General features: G+C 45.0%; 1 protein-coding gene across 1 annotated transcript in view; it reads right to left on the reverse strand.

Moving 5' to 3' along the window:
- Nucleotides 1-7,695: 7,695 nt before the first annotated feature.
- Nucleotides 7,696-23,494, reverse strand: part of ANK3 (ankyrin 3) — a gene marked incomplete at its 5' end in the record, with an annotated part of 195,921 nt that continues 180,122 nt past the window's right edge. Inside the window, 5 exon segments of the mRNA XM_083866821.1 lie at nt 7,696-9,141; nt 12,226-12,318; nt 14,103-14,162; nt 14,286-14,369; nt 22,265-22,363. Coding sequence (XP_083722947.1) covers nt 12,250-12,318; nt 14,103-14,162; nt 14,286-14,369; nt 22,265-22,363 — 312 coding nt within the window. The 3' untranslated portion in view covers nt 7,696-9,141; nt 12,226-12,249.

The following is a 23,494-nucleotide window of genomic DNA, read 5'->3' on the forward strand; positions in this document are numbered from 1 at the left end:
CGCCCCGCGCGCGCCGCCGCCGCCGCCGCCCGAGCAGGGGGCGGCGCCCGCCGCGCGCCGGCGCCGAGACGGGCCGCGAGCCCGCCCACAGCGCCGCCTGGCGGCCCGCGCCGGCACCGCGCCAGCCGGGCCCGGGATGTGCCGGGGAGTCCGGGGCACTCCCAGACCGGGAATGGGAATCCGGGACACACCGGGACCGGGATGTGCCGGGACCGGGGATCCGGGACACACAGAAACCCAGGAACCGGGATGTACCGGGAGAGGGGATCCGGGACACACCGGGACCGGGACCGAGGGATATACCCGAGGGTGCTCCGTACACACCGAATCCTGGACCTGGGATGTGCCCGGAGGGTCTCTATCCCACAACCGAGCCCGGTGTCGGGGTGTGCCCGGGCGGGGGAATCTGTTACACACCGGGACCCGCGGGAAACTGCCCGTTTGCGGGGTTCATCTCATTGTATCGCAAAACCCCTTTGGGGAAGCCCTGAGGTCCCCACAGCGCTGTGGAGGAGCCCAGGAGTTCGCTACGCACGACCCAAACAGCCCCAAACCTCGATTTGTTCAAGAATTTTTGTACCAAAATGGCCCTCGGGCGCCCACAGCGCTACCCGGGCCGTACCCCCGGCCCAGGCCCCTTCCCTGGGGCAGCTCGCAGCCCCTCAGGGCTGGACACCGCAGGCAGGAGGAGCAGGAGCCCCGCCCGCCGAGGCCTCGGGGTCTGCGGGGACAGCCCCGGCCGCCCGCCCCGCGCCCCTCACAGCGCACAGACCGACCGGCCTGTCAATTCGGCCCGCCAGACATCAGCAAAACTGCTTCAAATTAACATATATGGACACTCATCTCTCATTACTGATAATGTATTTCCTGATTAGTAGGTGCATTAGGTTTTGGTTTTTTTTTTAATATTTCTTTGCAGAGCAGCAGCGAGCTATAGCAGAGAACATGTGCTATGCATTCTATGGCAAAACATGGCCCATATTGCTCCTGGATAAATTTGTCACCAAGACTGTATAATTGGTTTCTCAATTATTTATGAAGGGGTCTTTTAACAACAGTAATTCTTCCATTAGTGGCAAGTAAGGATTTCATTATCTCTAACTGCACTACCTTTTTGTTCCATGCCATAGTAAATTTCAAATTTTACTCTTTTTAATGGCTATAATATATGAAGGAATTCCATCTCTGTAAAGTAATTATTCTTTTTGCCTACCTGGGAATATAAGTGCAGGTCGTTTTATTTTTGGTCTCTTAATCACAAGAAAAGCAGTAAAAGGGCTGTTCCTAGTTCTGAGCTTTGGGAACTGTTTCCTCTGATCTCTGTCTGTGTGCCTGTCCCTGGCATGTGACACTGCTCCAAACAAGGCTCAGAATGGAGGGGGAGGCAAGTGGGAGTCCCCATCCAGCACCAGCAGGGACCCACAGCTCTTCCTCAGCCCCATCAGGGATCAGTTCAGGGCTTTTCAGGCTAGAAAAGGTCCTGCATCCCCTACCCGGCCCTGTGGAAACTGAGGCACACTCCTGCATCCCCTTACCTCCATATTGAACCTGGTGATGACCTTAAAATATAATAAAGCCGCCAAGCAACCCTCAGCATCACCCAGGCAGCTGCTGCCCCTCAGCTGGACTTCCCATCTCTGGGCTTAGTTAGGGTGGGATTTTTCTCAAAACATAAAGAGCATTGTCCTCAAGAGATGCTGCTGCCATAGATGCACAGAGCAGTTGATGATGTCCATGAGGTCTCATGAGAGCTTTTCAGTGCTGTCTAAAATACCCCTGCAGCAACCCCTGGGTCTGCAGGGGCAGACAACCCTGACCACCTGGGGTGCTTCCAGCTCCTCTGCCCAGCAGCCATTCCCAGGCTGAGCCCTTTCCATCAGCATGAGCTGTGGGATAAAAACCTTGAGGGATTAAAATAGGATTCAAAAAATAGCGAGCGCTGTTTTGGACAGGTAGTCGCATTTCACCAGAATTGCTTTCAGATAGGTGTGCTGGTGTTTGGGAAGCTGGCTGGACACCACTGGGTCATGAGGAAATGTTATTTGGTGCATGCCCTCCACAGCACAGGCGACAGCTGGAAAGCCGGTTTGTCTCTGTGCACGTGTGCTCCTCAATTCAACCTAATTTCTAAACTCGCAGGTTTATACCTTCATGTTCTTTCTCCATCTGTCTGCCCAGCTTTGATCAGCCACTTATCTCCATTGCTTTCAGCAGGACTGCTCACATTTGAGTGTCTTGCTAAATCAAGGCCTAAATATTTTGAAAGCCTGAATCAGCAAAACACATCAGCATCTGCTCCAGGCTAATCTTACCCAGCAAGCCCCACGGCGTGCTTAACCTTAAGCCACTCTTCAGACCTATCAATGTTAATCTTAAGTGCTTTGCTGATTTGGAGCACTATAATTTTCCAGAGGACATGTCCTCTGCTCCTTCAGACACCAAAATTAGCCTGAAAACAGACAGGGAGGTGCAGGCAACATCCTCAACCCAGCAACCGGGCTGGATTGGCTCAGCCAGGGGCTGCGTCCCTGGGATCACACCAGGCAGCTGCTGGTGCTGCCTTCAGCAGAGCATTTCTAGAGTGGTGCAGACAGCAGCTATACAGATGAGGGATCTTGGGGCAAGAGGGGCCTTTCTCCTGGCCACTTTTGCTGTCCCTCTCTCTCTGCTGGGCTGACATCAGAGGTCTCACTCCCAGCCAGCACGCCGACTTTCACAACAGTGAATTATAACTTGGCACTTCTGTAGTTCTCTCTAGTTCAAAGACATGCTGAAACATTATCTAATTAATTCACACAATAGCCCTGGAAGGCAAGAAAGGGAGGTAGGAAGCTGAGTTACTTGCCCAATTGACAAACACTGAGTCAGTGGAGGAGTGGGAGGAAAACTCAAGGGCTGTGGATGTTTAGATCTGAGATGGCATACTTCTTGTCGCAACAGCATTTCAGTCACTTAAAAAATAGCACCTGTATATTTAATTACAATTACAGCCAACTAGTCCTAATTAATAGATAAAACAGGGAGAGAAAATGTTATCCTAATTAGCACCCCCAAAAAATTAAAAATCACATGCTTTTCACATCTGCAGGATGTTAACCAAACCAATTAAAAAGAATAAATATGTGGTATAAGCAAAATTAGCAAAACCCCCTTTTGAAGACACGTACAGCAGAGTCTGCCCCACTGACAGGTCTGCTCAGGTGCCACTGATCCTGGTCCCCACTGCAGCCAGCAGGGGCTTGGCATCACAGGAAAACTACCACAACCAGCCTGCCACCACCACAACACCTGCAGGATGAGGTCCCCACTCTCCTTGCCTCAGTATCTTTTTATTGCATAAAAAATAAATGCAGAACTGTAAGGGGAAAAGGAAAGGTGTTTGTTGAAATAAAGAATATGAAAATGTCACTAGCACTAGCACTCTTACGGTAGGAGAGCAGACCAACCAAGAAGAAGAAGTAACAAAACAGGGATTTATTCACAGAAACTATCATTACAGGAGGTAATGGGCAATTAGAAACAGTGTTCCATAAACTCATATCAACAGTAGAAATATTGTATAAAATGCATTTCTAGGTGGAAGATGTTAGAAGACATATGTTCAGAGGTTTAACGTAATCCTTAATGTAATTTCAGAGGTCCATTAATCAGCTGGAAGACCTTCTATCAGAATAATTTCATTAAAAAATTCAGTAGTTATAGAGTGAAGAGGAAAAGGCCAACTGAAGCTAAATAACCCAAGGAAAAAAGTCTGCATAGTACTCAGAGTACCTGACTGAAATGGGGGGGTGATGGAGGAAAGAGGGAAGTGGAAAGACAAAGTTGCGGGAAAATGCAATTAATGAAAAATACTGCTAGGAAAATAAACTGAAGCAGCATTGAAAAGAATGTGTCCTGTACATAAGGGGATATTAAAAGGGGGAAATGGAGTGCCTACGTGGAGAGATTGTAGAAGGGGAGAAAGCTTGATTTGAAAGATATTTGTATGAGCAGAGGAAACCCAAATCGCTACTATTGTGGATTAAGGCATCTATTGATGCAAGTTAAAACATGTTTTCTAACAAGCAATTCAGATGAAAATTATGTAAAGCTGCTTTGCTTTTCTGACCAGCAATTATTTAATCAGAAAGCTGTATTAAGAAAGAAGTCTTTTAGTAGGATAGAGTATCTGACTATGAAAATGTGCTGTGTGGTAGCCAACCAGTAGCTAATGCATCTTCAGCTCTGGGGCTTTGCTTCTCTATCCCTGTTCTCCCCAGGGAATTTTTTTCAGAGTTCATACTAGGTTGGTTCTGTTGGTCTGGCCATGTCATAATGATATCCAGCCTCTGGAAGCCTTCCAAGGACGTTGGTGAACAAGGGATTGCTGTACTTTGCTGTTTTATAGCCCAAACAGCTCTCAATAATTGAACATTAGCGTGGTGGGAAAAGTACCAACAAAACTTTTATGATAAATCTTCACCATCCTCCAGGACTTAGGGTCAAATAAATACAGACACGCACAATTTGCATGCTGTTTTTAGCATCAGCAGTTATGAAAAATGTGGCACATACATAGATTTTCCTTGAGCAGCTCATTTTTCTGTCCTTCACTAACCTTTTCCTCTCCCAGTAATAATGGACTATTTTTTATGTCAAGCACTTTGTAGCAGGCTCAGTCTAAAGGGTCCACATCTCCGTCAGAAAACTGCTGTACTTTCAACCAAGCAAGAATATTTTCTTGTGCACTATGAGACAATGTTTTCCCTCCCTGACTCACTCGAGGGTTAGAGGCAAGCTGAGCCAGGAGCTCCTCCTCCTCCTCCAGCCCCGGTTAGGTAGGATCTGCCCTGAAAACAGAGGTCCTGTTTGCATTCCCCCCCTCTTCCTGTCCCTTGGCAATCCCTACACATGACCCCAAGGCCAAGGATGCAATTGATCTGCAGCAGCTTTATCATACATCATGCATGTGGCTAGGACAACAACCAAGCCCCTTGCCAGTACCCTGCCCAGCATTCCTGCACCAGCCTCAGCCAGGCAAGTCCCAGCCCTCTGGATTGCACCCCCTCCCTAGGGAGAGGGCTGGCAGGGGCAGGTGGGCAGCCCCAAAGTCATCATGCTGCCCCTGCAGAGCCCTCCAACCGTGCAGGGCTGGCACAGCTCCTCCAGGCCAAGCTGCCTACACTGAGTTTGTATAAAAATTTAAAATTGCCACTGATGGAGTTTCATCGAATATTATTGACTTGGTCCTGTTCAAAAAAAGCCCCAGTTCTAAACTCCTTCTCTAGAGGGCATGAAGAGAGTTTTGGGAGCATTTGTCCCACATCCCAGGCTGCAGTGGCCTGCCCAATAGACCACCTCAATTTCCTGCACACTGTCTGCTACAGACAAAGACTGTGTTAAACAACCCCCCCAGGAAATTAGCATTAACGAGCGGGATGCTGCAATCCTGCAAGTGACTGCCACTTATCCCACTAATGTCGGCTCCACACTATGGGAGCGCTTAGAATTTCTGACATTAAAATTATTTCTGGCCACAAATAAAATGTAATTGATATTCTTTCAGAAATGGAAAAAGGACAGTAGGATACTCTGCAGCATTATTAATTAGTCCTAAATCAAATATCAAAGGATGAAAATATCGCTGTATTTAACAATCAAGTTTATTTTAATAGATGCAATCAGAGTCCCATGACTTACAATTTTGCCTCTAAGGGAAATGTTCTCACTGAGGAAAACATGAAAAAAAAAAAAAAAAAAAAAAAAAAAAAAAAAAAAAAAAAAAAAAAAAAAAAAAGAAGACAAAAGTGCATATTTAGGTAGGGGCATCACTCACTCCAGAGCTGTCTGTGCTGTTTGCTTGTTCTGGCAAGATTTCTGTTTTCCTTCTCAAATGACCATTTACACTTCAACGCTTTTTCCCAAATATCCTGAGCTACTGTTGGGACCACTCAGTGCAAAACAAAACCAACACCCAGAAAATCCTGTTAGTGCAGCATTTAACATGAAATTTTAAACTCCGTGAATATAGCTGGAGAGTTCATGTTCTTTGTTGTCTCTGTATTTAAGGGGGAAGCAGTCTGTGACACAGGTGCCCGTGCAGCAGCAGCAGCTGGGGACTGGGACCTGCCCGCGGTGGGGGCTGCCCTGCTGGGCACGTTCAGGGCTGGCTCAGGACAGACATCTGCCGTGGTCACAGCCTGCTCGGGCACCCCCATGACAGGGCCATGCTGCAAGAGCACCCTCGGAGCCCCAAGCTGAGCCTGCAGCTACTCACGTGTGCTGTCACAGCCGAGGCCCGCTCCCCGGGCTCGGAGCTGCCACATGAATCACCAGCAGCGGCAGGAGAGCTGTCGAGACTCACCTACACACCTCACCTGCACAGGCAGCCTCGCTTCTCTGACTACAGAAAGAGCGCTTCTGCCTGCCAGAGCTGCCACTCCAGGTACAGTCACTGCTTTTTTCCACACTAGCACCGGCACTAACAGGGAACTAGGCAGAGATGAGTCAAACAAAACGTTTCCTTGTGGATGCTGTTAGAGATTGAAGCAAGGCTCTTCTACAGTACAGCTCCTGCCTTCCTGCTGGTTGTCACCACAGCTTCCAACTGTACAATCATGATATAATTTTATATATATACATCTCACAGCATTTACTGAAAACACTCTTTCTCATTCAGCTGGTCTGGATACTTGAGGGGAGGGAGGAGGCGTCTGGATGGCGAGGTTTGCAGGATGATCACTGCTGTCGGACTGTGAACTGCGGGAAGGCAAACTTGTTCTTCTCTGGTGTGGCATTTGTCCTCCAAACTTTGGCATAAGGACCTGAACCATCAGCATTGTACCAGAAGTATCCTGACCTACGTAAAACATACATTGCAACACAGACTGGCTGCTCAAATGATGAAAACTTCATTTACTGTCACTCTTTCAAAAGCCAGTGGCCCTAATAACTCAGAGACACTGACAAATCAACTTGTTACATTCTCCAAGTGCTGTTCATCACAGTCAGGACAGCTTTGCTGACTGACCCCAGGTGAGGACCCCTGTGGAGATCCCCAGATAACAACAAACAGATTGAGTAGGATCTGTAGCAGAGGTGCTTCCTCAGGTACCAAAGCTGGGGTGGAATTCCTCATCTTCATGTTGCCTTAAAAGCCAGGTAAAACCAATCCAGTAATAAACTGGATTTACTGCACCTGAGCAGAAGCCTGCAGTTCAGAGCAGTGTGTGTACTGATGCTGCCTACAAACCCCTGTTTTGGCCACATTCTTTAAACAGTGCTCTGTCACCCATAATATACAGGAAGTGCATGCAATATACAAGGGATGCACACTTTTAATGTCCTCATGGGCTGTGGGTCTGTTGTTGATCTGACTGATAGTGGGGAGAAAATTGCTTTTGGTAGTGTTTTTCCTGGCTCTTGGCAGGGCAAAAGAATTGACAGGAGGTCCAGAGCTCACACGTGTTGTAGAAAGGGCTGCATACACCCCTGTTGCACAGGCCCTTTCCCCACATCTCCAACCCAGAGTTTTCTTTAGCTTTGCTGGGCATGTGCTGCTGGCTACTGTGTTTTCCTCCTGCTGCCCTGAGCTGGGGAGAGCCTGCCAAGTGATGGCCTGTCACGCTGGGAAGATGAAGAGGTGGATCAGACAAAAGAAGAGAGGAAAAGCAGCTGAAAGCCAGGAGCAGATAAATGCTGGCCTTGTGAAGCCTCACATCTGTAGGGACAAGAACACTGCCAAATACACATTATCCAAGAGTTTTAACACAATTTATTTTATGCTTAAATAATCAACTAGATCATCCAGTGTTTGTTGTTTTCATACATATGTAATTAGAGCTATTATCAATGAATGCTGTTTCCATATGAATATAATCAACAAATTAAAGTATTTCACCAAAAACCAAATAAAAATGCCCTTTAAAACACAGCAGCCTTAACAACCTAATATTACACTGCTAGGATGATTACAGATGATTGGCTTACTGAAAGATTCTACATCTTATAGCCAGTACACAATACAGTAATAATTTTACAGCGTGCTGCCAGTCTATTAGCTAATAATTTCTCTTCAGTTCATTTAAAAATATCCCAAACTTGTGCTCCTTAGAGCACCAACCCACTTCTAAAGCTGCAAGCATTACCCCCATTATAAAGCAAGAACAGATAGCACCCCCCTCCCCATAATGCAACTACTGTATATGTTATGGGTCTTAGGTAATTTCATTGAAAAATTGGCAACAGCAACAAATATTAGATGAAGGGCTTTGTGTTTACAGATAAAATCTTATTTTTCATGTTGCAGTATAGTGTTTGCAAAACTGGAAAAGATTTAATCAAAATAAGGTGAAACACATGCATCAAAATATTAGTACTCTGAAGAAAAATTTTCACAGAACTACAGAATTCCTCATTTTGGGAATCATTTAAATTTGCAGCAGATTTTAAAGATTTTTTTAAAATCAAGCTAGCGATTTTGCATATACAAACATTATAATTGCTAATATACAAGAATCTGTGAAGATACACCCAGAATATCCCTGTAGGTGCAGCCATTTGAGACACCTAGCCTGCTCAATGCATTTGCAATATTCTGTTTGTGATTGAAAAGGCAGTGCCTTATCAACATTTATTCTATTTTGTTAGAATTTATACAGTGTTATTTATTTACAGCAAAACTATTGATGTTTAAAAAAGAAACAAATAGTGTTTTATACCCTGACAGTTTGGGTCCAAGAAAAATAAGGCGAGCTGTTGTGGATTTTAGTATTTTTAGTGTCTTTCCGTGGTTTAACCATTTCGTCTTCACACATCCTTTCTGGCCACAGGAATTTATTTCTTTTGAGATGACATCAAACTGCTTGAGAGAAGCTGTTAACAGCATGGCATCTTGTATATACACTGCATTGGTAACTGCGCACCCTCCAATCCTGTGAATGAACGTGAATTTCCATGCTCTGTAAATTGGCTCATGCTAAATTAATTTTTTTGTTTGGGATTTTTTTTTTGTTTGGTTTTTTTTTTTTTCTTTTTGCATAAAAACCATGCGGTTAATGTGGGGAAGCAGCAAACACACGCACACTTTTATAGGTGAATGTTTAATTCCTGTTGATTTTTCTTCCATGACTGTCCCTCTAGAATACTGGCAGTAAAAGCACACTGTGGAGAGAAAACAGAGAACAAATCATTTCAGAAATATCTTGTTAGAATCAGTTTCATACCTTTCCCTGATTAAACAGGAATGTAACTGGCACAATGGAATTCTGCAATAGGCTAAATCACACGGTTTCTAGGTAGGCAATGACATTAGCTGAGCTCCAGCATGAGGGAAAAATGCAGCTGCAGATGTCCACTGCTCGTGAACTGATTTACAAGCATGTTTGCGGCACACTGCATTTGATCACCCCGGACATGGCACCAGTTCATCTGATCCAATGAAGACAAGGAATAGGTTTTCTTTTGTTGTGGAAGGAACAGCATCATCTCCAGACAGAGAGAGCTGCTGCTGCCACAGCACGTTCTTCTTCACTGTGTGCAAGCATCCCCACAGTGATGGAAAACCTGCTCTCCTTGCACATCCACCTCTGCCAGTTGCTCAGGGAACATGATGGCAGAACCAGGAATGCAGCGCCCAGCCTTTAGGAGGCTTGGTGAAGGACAAAAGCGAGGACAAGGAGCAGCCTCATCCATCTCCCTCCGGCCTGGCTTGCATGAACAGCACGGAGGAGAGACGATCCAGCTCCTGCTCTGTCACCCCTCAACCAGAGCCATGCACATAAGGGCAGCAAGTGTGTGACATTTGTTGTACAACAGCAGTGTCTCACAGCAGAGAGGGCAGGAAGCAGAAGCACAAACACAGCAGCAAGCAGGAGCTGGGAGCCCCACGGCTCTCCAGCACCTGAGCACAGGGCAGCCTGCTCGGGAGCGTGGCTGGCACTGACATGTCTGGTTACTAATCAGGTCACAGGTCCACACGCATTCCCCAGGAGTGCTCGTAGTCTCCTTCTACACTAAAGCAATCTGTCCTTGCCTGCATCTACAGTTGTCATAAATCTGTCCTGCTGCTAAGAGCCGCCTGTTCCCACTGCAGCAGTCACGCCAGCACACACCGTGCTGTCCTGCAGAACTGCACACAAGAGTTCTTGGCTTCTCCTTTCAAACTGTGCTTCACAGTGGGCTTCTCTGCAATGGGGACAGGGACATTTTCACAGCAAAACCAAGCTAACATCGTGATTTTTTTCAAACAATCCAAAGAAAAGAATGACCTCTGCCTGCTCACCAGGATTTTTTTTGTCTTTCTTGATTACAAAACAAACAGTTTTTCTATAGGATGCCCTGCCTGTGCAAATACATCCACTTCTGCATCCAAATGAAATGTTTTTAATGGACTCTTGACCAGACTTACAATTACTTAGTGCACATTTGGTCATGCTTATCATATCAAAGTTTGGAGCACAGAGATTCATCTTACAGGACAAAGTTCCCCCTGGAGCAAAGGTTCGTTATCTAAGGCAGACTCCCTGAGCTCCTCAGGGGCTATAGCATGGAAGACTTGCCTACTGGAAATCACAGAAGAAATGCATCAGCAGTCATGGGAGCAAATCTGGTTCTGAGGAACTCAGACTCTGGCTTCCTGAAGGTCAGACTCTGTTTCATACATTAGGCAAAGACTGCCTTATTTATGTAATTTTATTTTAAAATGAAATGCTTTTCCCTTATCCCTGGTGTCTTCTGCATCAAAATTGTATGCTGGCAGGCTCTTTAGCTGCATTGCTTATGGGGTTCAATGCCCCAGCTTGCCTTCATTGCCTGAATTTACACATTTCTGCTGCTTTGCCCCTGCAGATTGACAGTGGAGCAGCACGGGACCCAATGTGGAGCACAGTTTCATACAAGCAGTGCCATTGCTTTGGCTTGCTGTACTGCCATATCCCTGAGCTCCATAAAGGGGAAAGCTGTGTTTAAAAAATCACCTCCCTTTTCCAAACAATAAATATTTTATGAGTATGTTGAGCACCAAACCATGTGAGGCTGTATTATTCTATTAGCACACATGGAAGGACTCTCAGTAAAACCAGGAATTCAGGTGGATGCAGTAGGTGCTTACCAGACACTGAAATCACACCAGTCACCTCACAGAGCTTGCTCCTTGGGGCTTGATCCCATAAATCCCTCAGCTAGATCCCACACACTGAGTGCTGTTTGTCAAAATGGCTCTACCTACATGCACAGAGCACCTGTAGGGCTAGAGGGCTGTAGGAGCTACCTTACATTGCATCAGTCAGAAGGATCTAGTGACTCAAGAGAGACTCTGCATCTGTCTGCCTTTTCCTCACTCTCTGGTCTATTAGCCAGGTTCTGTTTATTCTGTTCTTAAACCTCAGTCAATCCTATACCATATGTACAGTAAAAGGATAATACAGTCTTGCACCTCAGAAACGCTTCCTCTGTCCAATTCCTGAAACCCAACAAAGCTAAGAGAAGTTCTGAGCAGAAAAAAAGACATGTCCATGATAAACCTATGCACTTGAAGCCATGACTGATGGACCAGCATTGATAGACACAGATGGGCTCCTCCCATATTTACAGGCACATACATCTCTGTGTGACTGTAGCTGTGTCAGTGAGACAAGACAGCCTCTGGCTTCAGGGTGCTCCATCACAACTTTACAGAGTCTCCTGCAAAGATGTCTTAGTCTGTGCATTTGGGTTTAGCTTGGGAAGCCCTTATACCATCAACTGCTGGATTGCTACAATCGTTAAGGCTCAATCAATAAAATTCACAAGAAACAGTTGGTAGGGATTATTTGTTGGCAAATATTGAGACACTTCACTTACAAGGACTTTGACTTGAATAACTGCCCTCAAATCACACATGGAAGTGTGTGATTTGACAGCAGTAGAAGCATTTCACTCCTAGATTTGTGTGCAGCTACTTTACTATTTGTGTTTAAGTTCTTAGGGGTAGAAAGCTCTATGGATTACAAACAACAGACGCTGTAAAATTCTCAGAAATCTTGCACTTGTCTGAATATTGCTTTGCTTTATTTTCCAAGAAGTAAAGCTTAACTTCTATATGTGAACACAAGGTCATTTTCTGCTTATAAGATCAAGGGCCAGCTATTTGGGTCTGCAGCTGTAAAGGAAAGTCAGGGTAGCAGAGGCAAGCCTTTGTGCAGCCCAGGTGCTGTTCCCCATGCCGGGAAAAGCCCTCAACAAGGGAAGAAAATTGATCACACTGACCGTTCAGTGGTTGGCTTTTGGCTTTCATGAGTAACTTTTCCTCTCCACGTGTCTGACTTCTTTCTTTGTCTTAACCTTATAAGCTTCTCCCTGCTTTAAAGAAAAAGTATAAACATTAACACAGTCTGCAGAGAGCACTTATAGTTGTAAACCAGCTTCCAAAACAGGATACACATTTTGCTGTAACAGGATAAGTAAAAAGCAGTTAAATTACATTAACACTTCATTTCAAAGATACACACAATCTATTTATTCACTCTGCTGAGCTGCAAAAGCACAGGTCTGAAATATCATCTTCAAGTAGAAAACACAGCTCTACAATTTCAGCCTGACCCCTGGGTTGGAGTGCCCAGCTGGCAGTCAGTCCCCAGCAGAGCCTCTGCTGCCAACTGCAGCAGGAGCTGGTGCCACTGACAGGGAAAAATCCCCTCTCCCAACCTGGGTCAGCCAAATTGTTGGGCATTCCCAACAGCAGAGGCTGTGGCTGCTCTTATGATGTTTCACAACGTCTGTGCTTTAAAGTGAGCAGGTTAGTAACGGAATAAAGGGAAGAGGAAGAAAGCCAGCAAAACCCACTGCTGAAGCAGCACAGAAGTAAAACCAATGACAGTGACAAGCAGTGCAGGTTTCAGTATCTTTAAAACAGCAAACCCCAAAATAAAAGTTCATCTTTGCTCATTAAAAGTAGCTCAATAATCATCTAAAAATAAATTCTCCAGTAATCACAAGCCTCACTCACATCAGAGAAAGGCATCTGTTTATGTGTGGCTATGGGCAGAATTTACCCCTCAGGTGATCTGCATTGATGTATTTGTAACTATTTGTAGCTTCCAACTAATCTAATCTGGTGCAGCAAATTGAAAATGTTTACCCCTTGCTGGGAAGGAATTTTTTTTATTCATAAACAACTAGGAAAGAAGGAATGGAAATAAATTTGTTTCCATTCTCTTATTTCTGTGACATATGTGTTCCTAGCTTTTTTTCTTTTTCTTTTTCTTTTTTTTTTTATTGCCAGAAAATAAAGGGTATTTGTTATCTTCCTTTCTGAATCTGTTTTCACTCAGACAAGAATTTCATTAGCCTCAGTGACAGTTTTACTCCAGCAGAGACATCTGAGGGCCATGTGCTGGGGAAGAAGGCACGAGCTCCTCTGAAGCCATTTGTTTCCAGAGGCAAAGCCCATTCCCCCGAGGCCTCCTTGGGATAGATGACAGCTGAGGCACAGCCTTCCCACTCCTGCCCCTCTCACTGAAGCCCTTTTCAAGAGGGGCTGGAGTGTGCTAGCACACAATAGTCTCACTTTTCCCACTGTCAGGGTGATAAAGCTGGGCATAGTCCAGGCCTGCAGAAGGCTTCCAGTTTTTATCACCAGGGACAAAATCCTGTCTTGGTGCTTGCTTGTGAAGGATACCATTGTATGTTCCTGTTGACCTGAATCCTGCAAACCCTCAGTCACCAGCACCAAGGTGAGTGAGAGGCCACTGGGATCAGACTGCAGCTCATTCCTTTGGGCTGGGGGAAAGGCCACACAACCCACTTACAGCTGTAAGGCACAGGGCTAGGTCTTAACCAAACACACAGACATGGCTCAGCTTGATGGCACAAACCAGGCCCCAAACCCAAAACAGGCTTAGACCTGCTGCCTGTTTTACAGAAACAGACCTTGATGCCCTGTCCCAACAGAATTTGGCCAGGCCCCCTTGACACCACCCTAGCCCCATGATCCCAACGCACAACTTGCCAATAACTGCAAGCAGTGCACTTTTTGCCAAGGCTTCTTGTTAAATGCAAACCTCCAGCCCTTTAGCAGCACTTTCTAGCAGTCAACACAACCCTCTGCGCCTACTGTTATTTCCTGGTAGTCCCCGTGGCATTACCATTTCACCAACTTTCCTCTCATGGGGGATAACAACACGTCTTACTACTTTCCGGGTGATCTGTGGGAAGCAATACACGAAAAGTATCGATTTTTTTTTTTCCTAGATTCTAAAGGGAGAAAGTATGTTAAAAGAAGTTACTTGAATGCAAAGACTCAAAGCAGTGATGTAATTCATGATTACTTTTCTTGTGATGACGTTGCCTTCTTCGTCGGTAAACTGTTCCTCTGTTACAGATTCACCAGGAATGTTTTTTGCTTCCTCACCCTAAAGAACGTGTTATAAGATTAGCAATAGAGCCTATATTCTGTCAAACCCACACATATTTCCACACCAATCCAAGCAACAAGCACATGCTAGCTTCAACTTTATGTAACAGTTTGCTTTATGCCACACGAACTGTATAAAAGCCTCGTTCATTTAGCGATGCAGATACCTGTGCATTTATTCTACAAAATGTTTCCATAAAGCCTGTAGGGAGCTTCTAGCACACTGCTCTTATTAACTAATGCATGTCAGTAAGCTCTCTGGGCAACAAAATTGAGTGGTCTGAGTGGCCAGTCCCTTAGCTTTTCACAGCTTCTCAGTGCCTAGCACATGCAGAAACATGGTCTAACATGGGGGAAATTTGGGACTTAAAAAGACAGCTCTGCCTACAGCTTGCTAAACACGAGGTCTTAAACACAAACACAGAAGACAGACAGGACTCCCCAGCACTTACAAAATGAAGGAAGTTATCTTATGTGACACTTTGCCCAGCACAGTGCCACTGCGCCGAGCAGCCCAGTCTATGACTTACTGAGATCAGCAGCACTCCAGCCATCACTTCTTGTAGTACCAGCAATTTATAGGACCAGTGTAAATAAATGTAAAAGCAGTTTCCTAGCTGCTGTGCCAGTGACTTAATTCCCCTTAATGGAATTACTGCTCAAATCATAAATAAATGACATTACTTCAGAATCTGAGCCTAGCTCATAAGTCGTGAACTTACATTCCAAAAGAACTTTGCTAACTTTACCTCACAAAGTCCTATTTCCAAACCTGAATGCTTAAGCAAGCACTGCTTTTGATGCTTCAAAAATATCCATTGTCTGTGCTTATACCTTTCATATAAATAAGGCAAACATAATGATAATGTAGCTGGCCTACATATGAAAAATTTCCACTTGTAAGTGAGTAACACAAACAAACACAAAAATCCTTGAAACTTTTCTTCTCCCCTCACCCTCGACCCACTATGGAAAAATTACAAGCAGAGGGAGGAAGAAGAGAGAAAACATTGTATAAAACACATTATAAAAATATTAATTACAAAATAATATTTGAAAGGAGACTATTACAGCTTTTGTAATGCTTCCATGTACTGAACAGCACAGGGCAAATATGGTTTCTGTTTATTGTGGTCTATACACGACACAGTTGTCTACATAAGCTCCTGGCACTGCTTTATAATAAACAAATACAGTGATGCCATGTGTATTTTTTAAAAACCATTTTCCCTACCAATGCAGCTTTTTCAAGATGTACATTGTAACATTGGGACTGTATGCTATTTCTAAGCTCTAAGCAAAACAAACCTTTCCTTTTGTTTACAAGCCATTTGTGTTCTTTTCTAGCCAAGCTTTTCCATTTTCCTCCCCTGGGGAGAATAGCAGCAGGCAGGAGCCAGGGGGGAGAGCAGAGCCCCTAGCTGTGTTTGTCATTCTTCACAAACACAGAATTTCTGCTGGTTTCACACTGAAAGTTGTACTGAAGTCACCATTTGATAATTAGTCAATGGAACAGTTTCAGATATTTTACACATCTTTTTCCCCAGGCTTTCATAGACTGTTAGGAAACTGCACAACTTGCTGGACTTTGGTGCTTCAGGAAGCATTGCCAAGAGAAGGACAGGTTCCACAGGCCAGGTGGATTCCAGTGCACAGGGACATACGGATGAGGTCCTGTGCCCGAGACACACCAGCTGAGGTGCCCAGGCCAGGGAACACTGGCGTCCCTACAAAAGCACAGCAGAAAAAACAGCTACTGAAGCCCTCAGACGGAGCCTGAAAAGCTCATTCCCCAGGAGGAGAAGGGACACACCTGCCTGAGCACTGCAGCAGGCTCGGTGCAGGAGGAGGGAAGTGCGAGGTCGGTCCCTGCGGCGAGCGGGGCCCCCGCGGCAGCTGCCTGCTTCCTTTCCCACCAGCAAAGGGACAGGGTTGCTGCGAGGCACGGGCCAGTGACTGGGTAAAGGGTTTGGGAACTGAAACCTGTGGGGTTTCCTACTCACAAAGAGACGGGAGGGGGAAAGACTGATTCTGGAGACTTCACACTTTAATCAGACGCAGAGCAGATGGGGAACCAGCAGCACAGTTTCTTTCCTGGTCTTCCACGTGTGGGTTGAGAGACTCTCCAGTGGGCTCCAACACAGTAGCCCAAAGAGCAGGAGAGAGCCCTGGCATAGACATCCCATGGACCACAGAAGTATAGAAAGGTTCCCTCATGAGTAGGATCTCCAAAGCCACTGCAATAAACCCCATGAAATCCAGAAATAAAACAGCATGGCCAGTAGCAAAGTCACCAGACTACTTGGCACACCAACACCACTTACGTGTACTGGTTCTTTGACTCCTTTAATGCAGCTATGAGCAAGGTTATCCCTTAAAACAACCTAGTGAGAATTACTGTGTTCAGATTCAAATGAAATGAAAAGTGTACTGCTGCACTGAAAGATGTCTCCTGAAAGAAAATGCAATTTTAAAGGTGTGGTGAATCTTGGGCTTTAATTAGCTACATGCTCCTTTAAGCACAATTTAAGGATAAATGCTGTAAATACTCAGCAGTCAGTGCACATGAAATCCAGCTTTCACGATTCACTTGCTGGTGGGTAGGTAGTTAAACAAATTGCAGGAGGGCTCACAACTGTCAGGAGGTAGATCTGATTTACTGACTTTTCTAATCCTGTGCAGTTATAAAGATGGATATTTGCTATGAAAAAAACCCCTACCCACTGGCAGTTTTAGTTGTAAGAGCTCAAACCAACATTGGGTTAGAATGGCACATTAGATGACCTTGTCAACAAAAGCTGTTTTTAAACACGAAGCTGGTGCATCTGCGTCACAGCTAAAGAATAAAATTCTTTCTGCTGCATCATACTTATGTGGACTTCATTTTACCCTTGACCAGTCAAAATCACTGTCACAATACCAAAAGCTTTAGAAAGGCAGGGAGAAAACCTAATACCGTGATTACTGGAAGCCCAGTTATATCCCTGGGACTAAAGCATACAAAGGCTGCAGTCTGCAAGCCTCAGCCCCAGAACATGCCAGGAAGCTTTGCAAAGCAGAGTGCTTTAATGTCACCCTGCTCGCTGGAGTGTAGTCCTGCCAAAACCAGCTGGTATCCTCTCTCGGTTGCTCTCCAGGGCAGGAGAAGCAAAGAGCAGTTTCCTCAAAGTCTTCTGCCAGCTCCACTGATTTTCTTAACAGTTATTTGCAGATTATGGGTGTTCCCAGGGACCTTCAGATAAATGGAGTTATACAGTCAGTGCTGCAGTGCTGTGCCAAAGTTCACTGTAGATCTGTCAGAGCTCTGGTTTTCTTTCATGTTTGTTTTGTTACTAGAGGGATAATAGTCCCTTTTATTCCTCCCATACATCTTGTGTTGTTGTAACAGTGGAAAAAAAAAGGTGCAGCTGGATATGTCTTACCCACATGGATAAAAAGGAATTTAAAAGCAGGAAGAAATAAGCAAGATGGAATCATCCTAAATGTTTAATTTTGCCAAAGACCAGAGGCAATGCCACAATGGGAACAGGAGCTGCACAGAGTGCTCAGACCTCTTCCCTCACTGGCCTAAGCCAGCATCAGGACATAATCCCTTCAGTCTCGAGATCACATTCTTGTAATGCATGAACAGCAGCTGCACCTCAGTCTCCTTGGGGTCTCGAGCCTCTGTGGCAGCAGCAGGAGAAACAAACATCTTTCATTAAGGTCATTTTCATTAGTGAGTTCTGCCTACTCAGGGAGACCTTGTTAATCAGATGCCACAACTCTCTGCCTGTACCCATGCTGAGTCTGTAGTTGCTTGTTTGCAGATGTATTGCTAAAGCCACAGGAGAGGGAGAAAAATCCCAACAAAACAACAGGCAAGGAAAGGAGACCAGAGAGCAAATGGTGCTGCAAATGGGACAGAGTACAGTCCACTACTGGGAGCTGGGGCATAGGTCTGGTGCATGTGGCATGGAGGACAACGTGATGAACAAGACTTGTAGTCTGAGGTTTGATTTACTCCATGTTATCTTACTGAGCCAACAGCTCCAACTCTCACAGGGCAGGACAGGGAGAGGGCATTTACCTGCAGCTCTCCCAGGCAGACAGAGACTGCAGTGGAGACACTGTGCCCAGCTGAATACACAAAAGGAAATGCTTCCCATTTTCCTCACAGAGGGCACAGGCACTTAATTCTTATCACCTACAGGATGGCCACATTTCATTTTCCATAAATAAGCTTCCCCTGAACAGCAAGACCATGGAAGCTGCTGGCTCTAGTTTTGTCTTAACTGCTGCTCAGGCCACGTCTCCCATGAAGCCTGAACCAAACCCTCCACAATCAGTAATGGAGCATTTCATGGGCACGATGCATGGAATGGGACAAATCTTCAATAAAAATTGGCAAGAAATAGCAAGGGTACAAGATACTATATTACATCAGATTTGAATAACCACTGCTTAGAAATATATTTTATTTTCCATTACATTCTACCATAGACCTTTTGGCAAGAAGCTTACTAAAACAGCTTTAGCCAAAAATTTGTATCCATGCAAGATTTAACAACCTCTGAAAAAGCATGAAAAATTGCACACTGATTCCTGCCATGGCTGAATAACAGGAGCTTTGGATCAGGCTTTGAATGTCCACATTGTGGAAAGCACTCGTATTTTCCCCTTGTGTGCTAATTGCTCACATTCCTGCACTACCATAAACCCATTTCTTTTGCAATGCCCCATCCCATCAATCCACCATGTGACCACAAGAGGGGAAAGGAAGAAAAACAAAAACATCTGCACTACCTTGAGGTTAGAATAAGATCCTATTACATGTGGAAATGGGCATCAGTCCCTGCATGTCTGGTTTTATGGGCTCAGCCCTCTGAAGTGCTAAATCTCATGGGAATGTGCTCTAGAGTACTGAGAACTTGACAGGACTCAGCTCTTGGGCTGCTGAGAAAATACCTCAGTGGGAGAGTAAAGTCTTGCCCCATATTTGGGCAGGACACAGAACTAAGGTAGCACCTAATGGAAGTAATAGTGCTAGCAACACTGCAGAATGGCATGGAAAGGAAAAACAAGTTGGGAAAGAAGAGCAAAGGTAATGAAGCAATTCAGCCCTGAATGCACCTGTGGAGGCACATGGCAAAGCCTATTTTCCACAGGACTCAATTTATCCTCAAGGTTTTGGTGCCAGCAAACTTTATGCCTGCGGGCTGTGTGAGTACCTCTGTGGCTTTAAATGCAAACAGTTAGGCAGTAATGAATACTAGGAAGAGCAATTAATGTCAGGAAAAAAATCTTTACTGTGAGGATGGTGAGACACTGGCACAGGCTGCCCAGAGAAGTTGTGGATGACCCATCCATGGAATGTTCAAGGCCAGGCTGGATGGGGCTCTGAGCATCCTGGTCTACTGGTAGGTGTCCCTGCCCATGCTGTGGAGTTAGAACTCGACAATCTTTAATGCCCCTTCCAACCCAAGCCATTCTATGATCCTATTAATTAAGGCTACAGTAAAACAACAAAGTTCCGACATGCAGTTCTGCTCAGTGGAGGCTCCAAGCACACTCTCATTCCCTCCCCACTGCTGCTGGACATAAGTTGGCTGTGGGTTTGGGCACAGCACCCACTTTGGCAGGCACTGAGGCACTGGCAGGTGAGAACCTACTGCTCCAGGCACTGCTGGGGGCCCTGCAGCATCAATGTGAGTTATTTTCCCTCTGCAGGCTGCGAGCACTCCTCCAGGCCTCTGAGCACTACATCCTGAGACCTCTTCCCTGACTGAGGTGCTGTACCTCAGCTTGTGCATGCTCCCACAGGGATTTCAGTTCACCCAAAGTGAACATCTGCTCCTGGGAACGTGCAGAAAAATGTCCAGGTCCCTAACAATGTTAAATCTTGATTTTTCAATTTCATACCACCATTTCATGAACTTCACCTGATCAAAATGGTTGCTTCCACTATCAAATTCTTTCTCTAAAAGGTCTGATGATTGTTGCTCTCAAACTTTCTCTTCTTCTGTTTTGAGCTTGTCTTAAGATGCAGAGTGGGGGATAAAAAAAGAAGCTATAAATGATCAGAAAATAACCAAAGAATCACATGTTTTTTCTAATCAAGAGACAGGTACAGCTCTCTTCCAGATGAGATCAGACACGTTCCCAACAGCGCAGGTTCAGCCGCCTCCACTCGCCATGCACACCCTTCCCACCAGGCCTGCACTCGCTGCAGATTCCGTCACTAAATATGCTGCTTTACCATGGCTCTGTTAAAAGTTCTACCCCAAATTATATCACCACATTTAAACCCAATTTTCTGTGCCTTTCTCTAAACACAGGAGCTGTAAGAGAGAGAGAGAGAGAGCAAGAGAAAGCTGCCTTTGACACGCTTTCCCCTTTTCTACTCCAACATTTCCTGACTGCAAACCAGCAGACACCAAAATAGTTCAGACATAAATTGGGTGGGGGCCCTTAGCCACAGGCCAACTATGCAGTCTCTGAATCTGCAGCACACTGACACTTGTGTGTTACCAGAGACTCCTGCACCACTGGAGGGGCTGTGATGGCCCACAGGCCGTCTGCCCCGCTTGAAAACAGAAACCGCATTCCTGAGCCTGAGCAGTCACGGCTCATCTGCAGGGGGAATTAGTGAGGAAGGGTGTCCTGGTCAAATGCTAAACCACAACAAAAGGTTAGACCCTGACAGGCCCAGGGCCCTTCAGGGAAGGCAGCAGCTTCTGCCTGGGGAGATGGGGGATCTGACAAAACATTAATTTCTGCTGAGCTCAGTTCTGCCATTCCTGTCTTGTCCTGCACTGAAGCATGACAAATGTACTTAAGGAGTTCATGGTGAAGGCAGGCAGAAAGTCACCCTTCCTCTTCCAAAAGCATCTGCACCTTGGACTGTTTGGCAGCTTTGCCGAGCAGTCTATCTGTCACCCACATTACACAAAAGGTGCAGTGCCTTTTGTGGTGTGCAGACTCCTCTCCACAAAGGATGCAAGCAACAGTGATATGGATATGTGCAATTGAAATGTCACAATTTATTCCTAAAGTAACAATTACAGCTTAGACAAACTGCACTAGAGCTGTAATAACACTAAGGTGCCCTGCTGTTTTTTTTCAGGGCTTGACTACATGATTTTCTAATAAGAATCTAATAAATCCTGTAAGTTACTAGGGTATGACATCATAGTTTATGATCAAGACTGGTTTTCTCATGCTCTATGCTGCAGGAAAATAATGTCATACTGTATGATCACATAAAAATATTATAAGGGCACATACAATCACTTATATGATTATACCACTGTTATCAGTATATATAGAATACTGTGCTGTAAGTAAAGGCCATCTGTAAATAAATATACTAAACAGAGTCTACTGATTAACTTTGCTAGATTTAAAATCAGGATCATCTGCTGTAGTGAGAAAGTTTTCCGGAACACATTAAGCACTTAGGACCACAAGTTTCAACCAGAGTACATGCCTCATACTTTCCTGTATCCCACTCATATCTTCCTGCAAACGTTTAACTTGTAACTCAGAATTTTTTAAAGACAACAGGGAAAAAAAAAAACCAGAACAATCGTTACCCGTCTTTCTCAGTGGCTGATACTTGCTCTACAGGAGACCAACATGCTGCATCTAGCTGCAATCTTTAAGATGCCATGCACAACAGTGGCAGTGAAGGACACAGCACTCCATGCAGCTCAGGTGTTTTCCGACAGAAGACACCCATAAACCTGTGTTAAAGCAAGGAAAGGCAACCTAGCACTGGATTATCAATCCATACTGGCAATGGAAAGCACACTACCACAGGGGCTCCAGTATGCCAAAACTGACACTCTTAACACAGCAGACCAAACCCAGGATCATGCCAATATTACCTCAAGAAAGCAAATCACAAAGTACCTTCAGAATCAACCGCCGTCGGTAAACTCTCGTAGTAATTCTCTGCTCTTCATCTGAGCTTGAATCACTCTCAATCTCACTGTCACTGTCACTACATTCCTATTAAATGCAGTTTTAGTACATTTGAACAGCACGTTTGCAAGACAGAACATGCTGATCAGGACTAGGAGAAGAAAACAGAGGTTATCACGGACAGTGTTTTCCCTGTCTCTGTTGTGTACATAATGACTCGCAGCTTCACTGATAAAAGTACATGATGGAGGAGGACTTTTTCCTCCTTGCCATGCTGTAACCTGATAATTACACCACTACGGAGTATCTCAGCAGCTCTCAAATCTCAGAAAATGGTATTTGGAATGCATCTGACCTGTGAAATTTCAAAACCTTATGGAATTGTTTTAAATTTTATGTAAAAAACCCACTAAACACTGTCATAACTCACTGATTTTTTTTCTTCTAAAAATTATTCTTTCAAACAAGTTTTATGGATTCACAGGGTATGGGAAGTGAATTCCCTAATAAAAAGAAAAGAAGACAGTCACACAGAAAGATTCAGTGGGGCACCTCCACACAGAATGTTACAAAAAGGCCTTCTGAAAAACTTCTCCATGTCAATGGCTTTCCTGCTCTCTATTCATCTGCTTTTCAAAGTGGTAAAACTGCAGTGTGAAATGCATTCTGCATTTTTTCAAGAAGGGAGCTTTCAGAGCTCAGCTCAGGGGGCACAGCCTGATGCTAACAGGTATTGCAGCTACACACAGGTGTCTACTCTGGCCTGGTACCCTCTGCCAGCCCCAGTGTTTTCCCCTCCAAAACCCAAGGAGCTCAGCTTTGGGGCTCAGCAGCTCTTGTGCACATGCCTGACAAAGGGCTTTCCACTTCTGTGTGTGACAAACATAGGGCAGAGACCCTTCTCCCATGATATTTGCCTGAACCAACCCTTTCCTGAACAGAGAAATTTGAAAATTTCCTCTATGTTTTACTCAATGACAGCATCAAACTGATTTTAAAATCATGGATAGTGGATATTGTGAACTGCATATCTGTTTCTCTTTCTGAATCTGGCCCAAGATGTCCTAAACAAGAAGCAATTCTCAGAAATTAATGTGCAAAATAAGAGTGGGCATAGGTGGGTGGAGGAGAAAAAGAACTATATAACAAAAAGCATTTAGGGCAGGATGACAGAATTCATCTGCAGTCCTCTGGCACTAGTCAAATATAGATACAAAA

The sequence above is a fragment of the Zosterops lateralis genome (genome assembly GCF_965231275.1).
Source record: "Zosterops lateralis genome assembly, chromosome: 8".
Classification (NCBI taxonomy): domain Eukaryota; kingdom Metazoa; phylum Chordata; class Aves; order Passeriformes; family Zosteropidae; genus Zosterops; species Zosterops lateralis.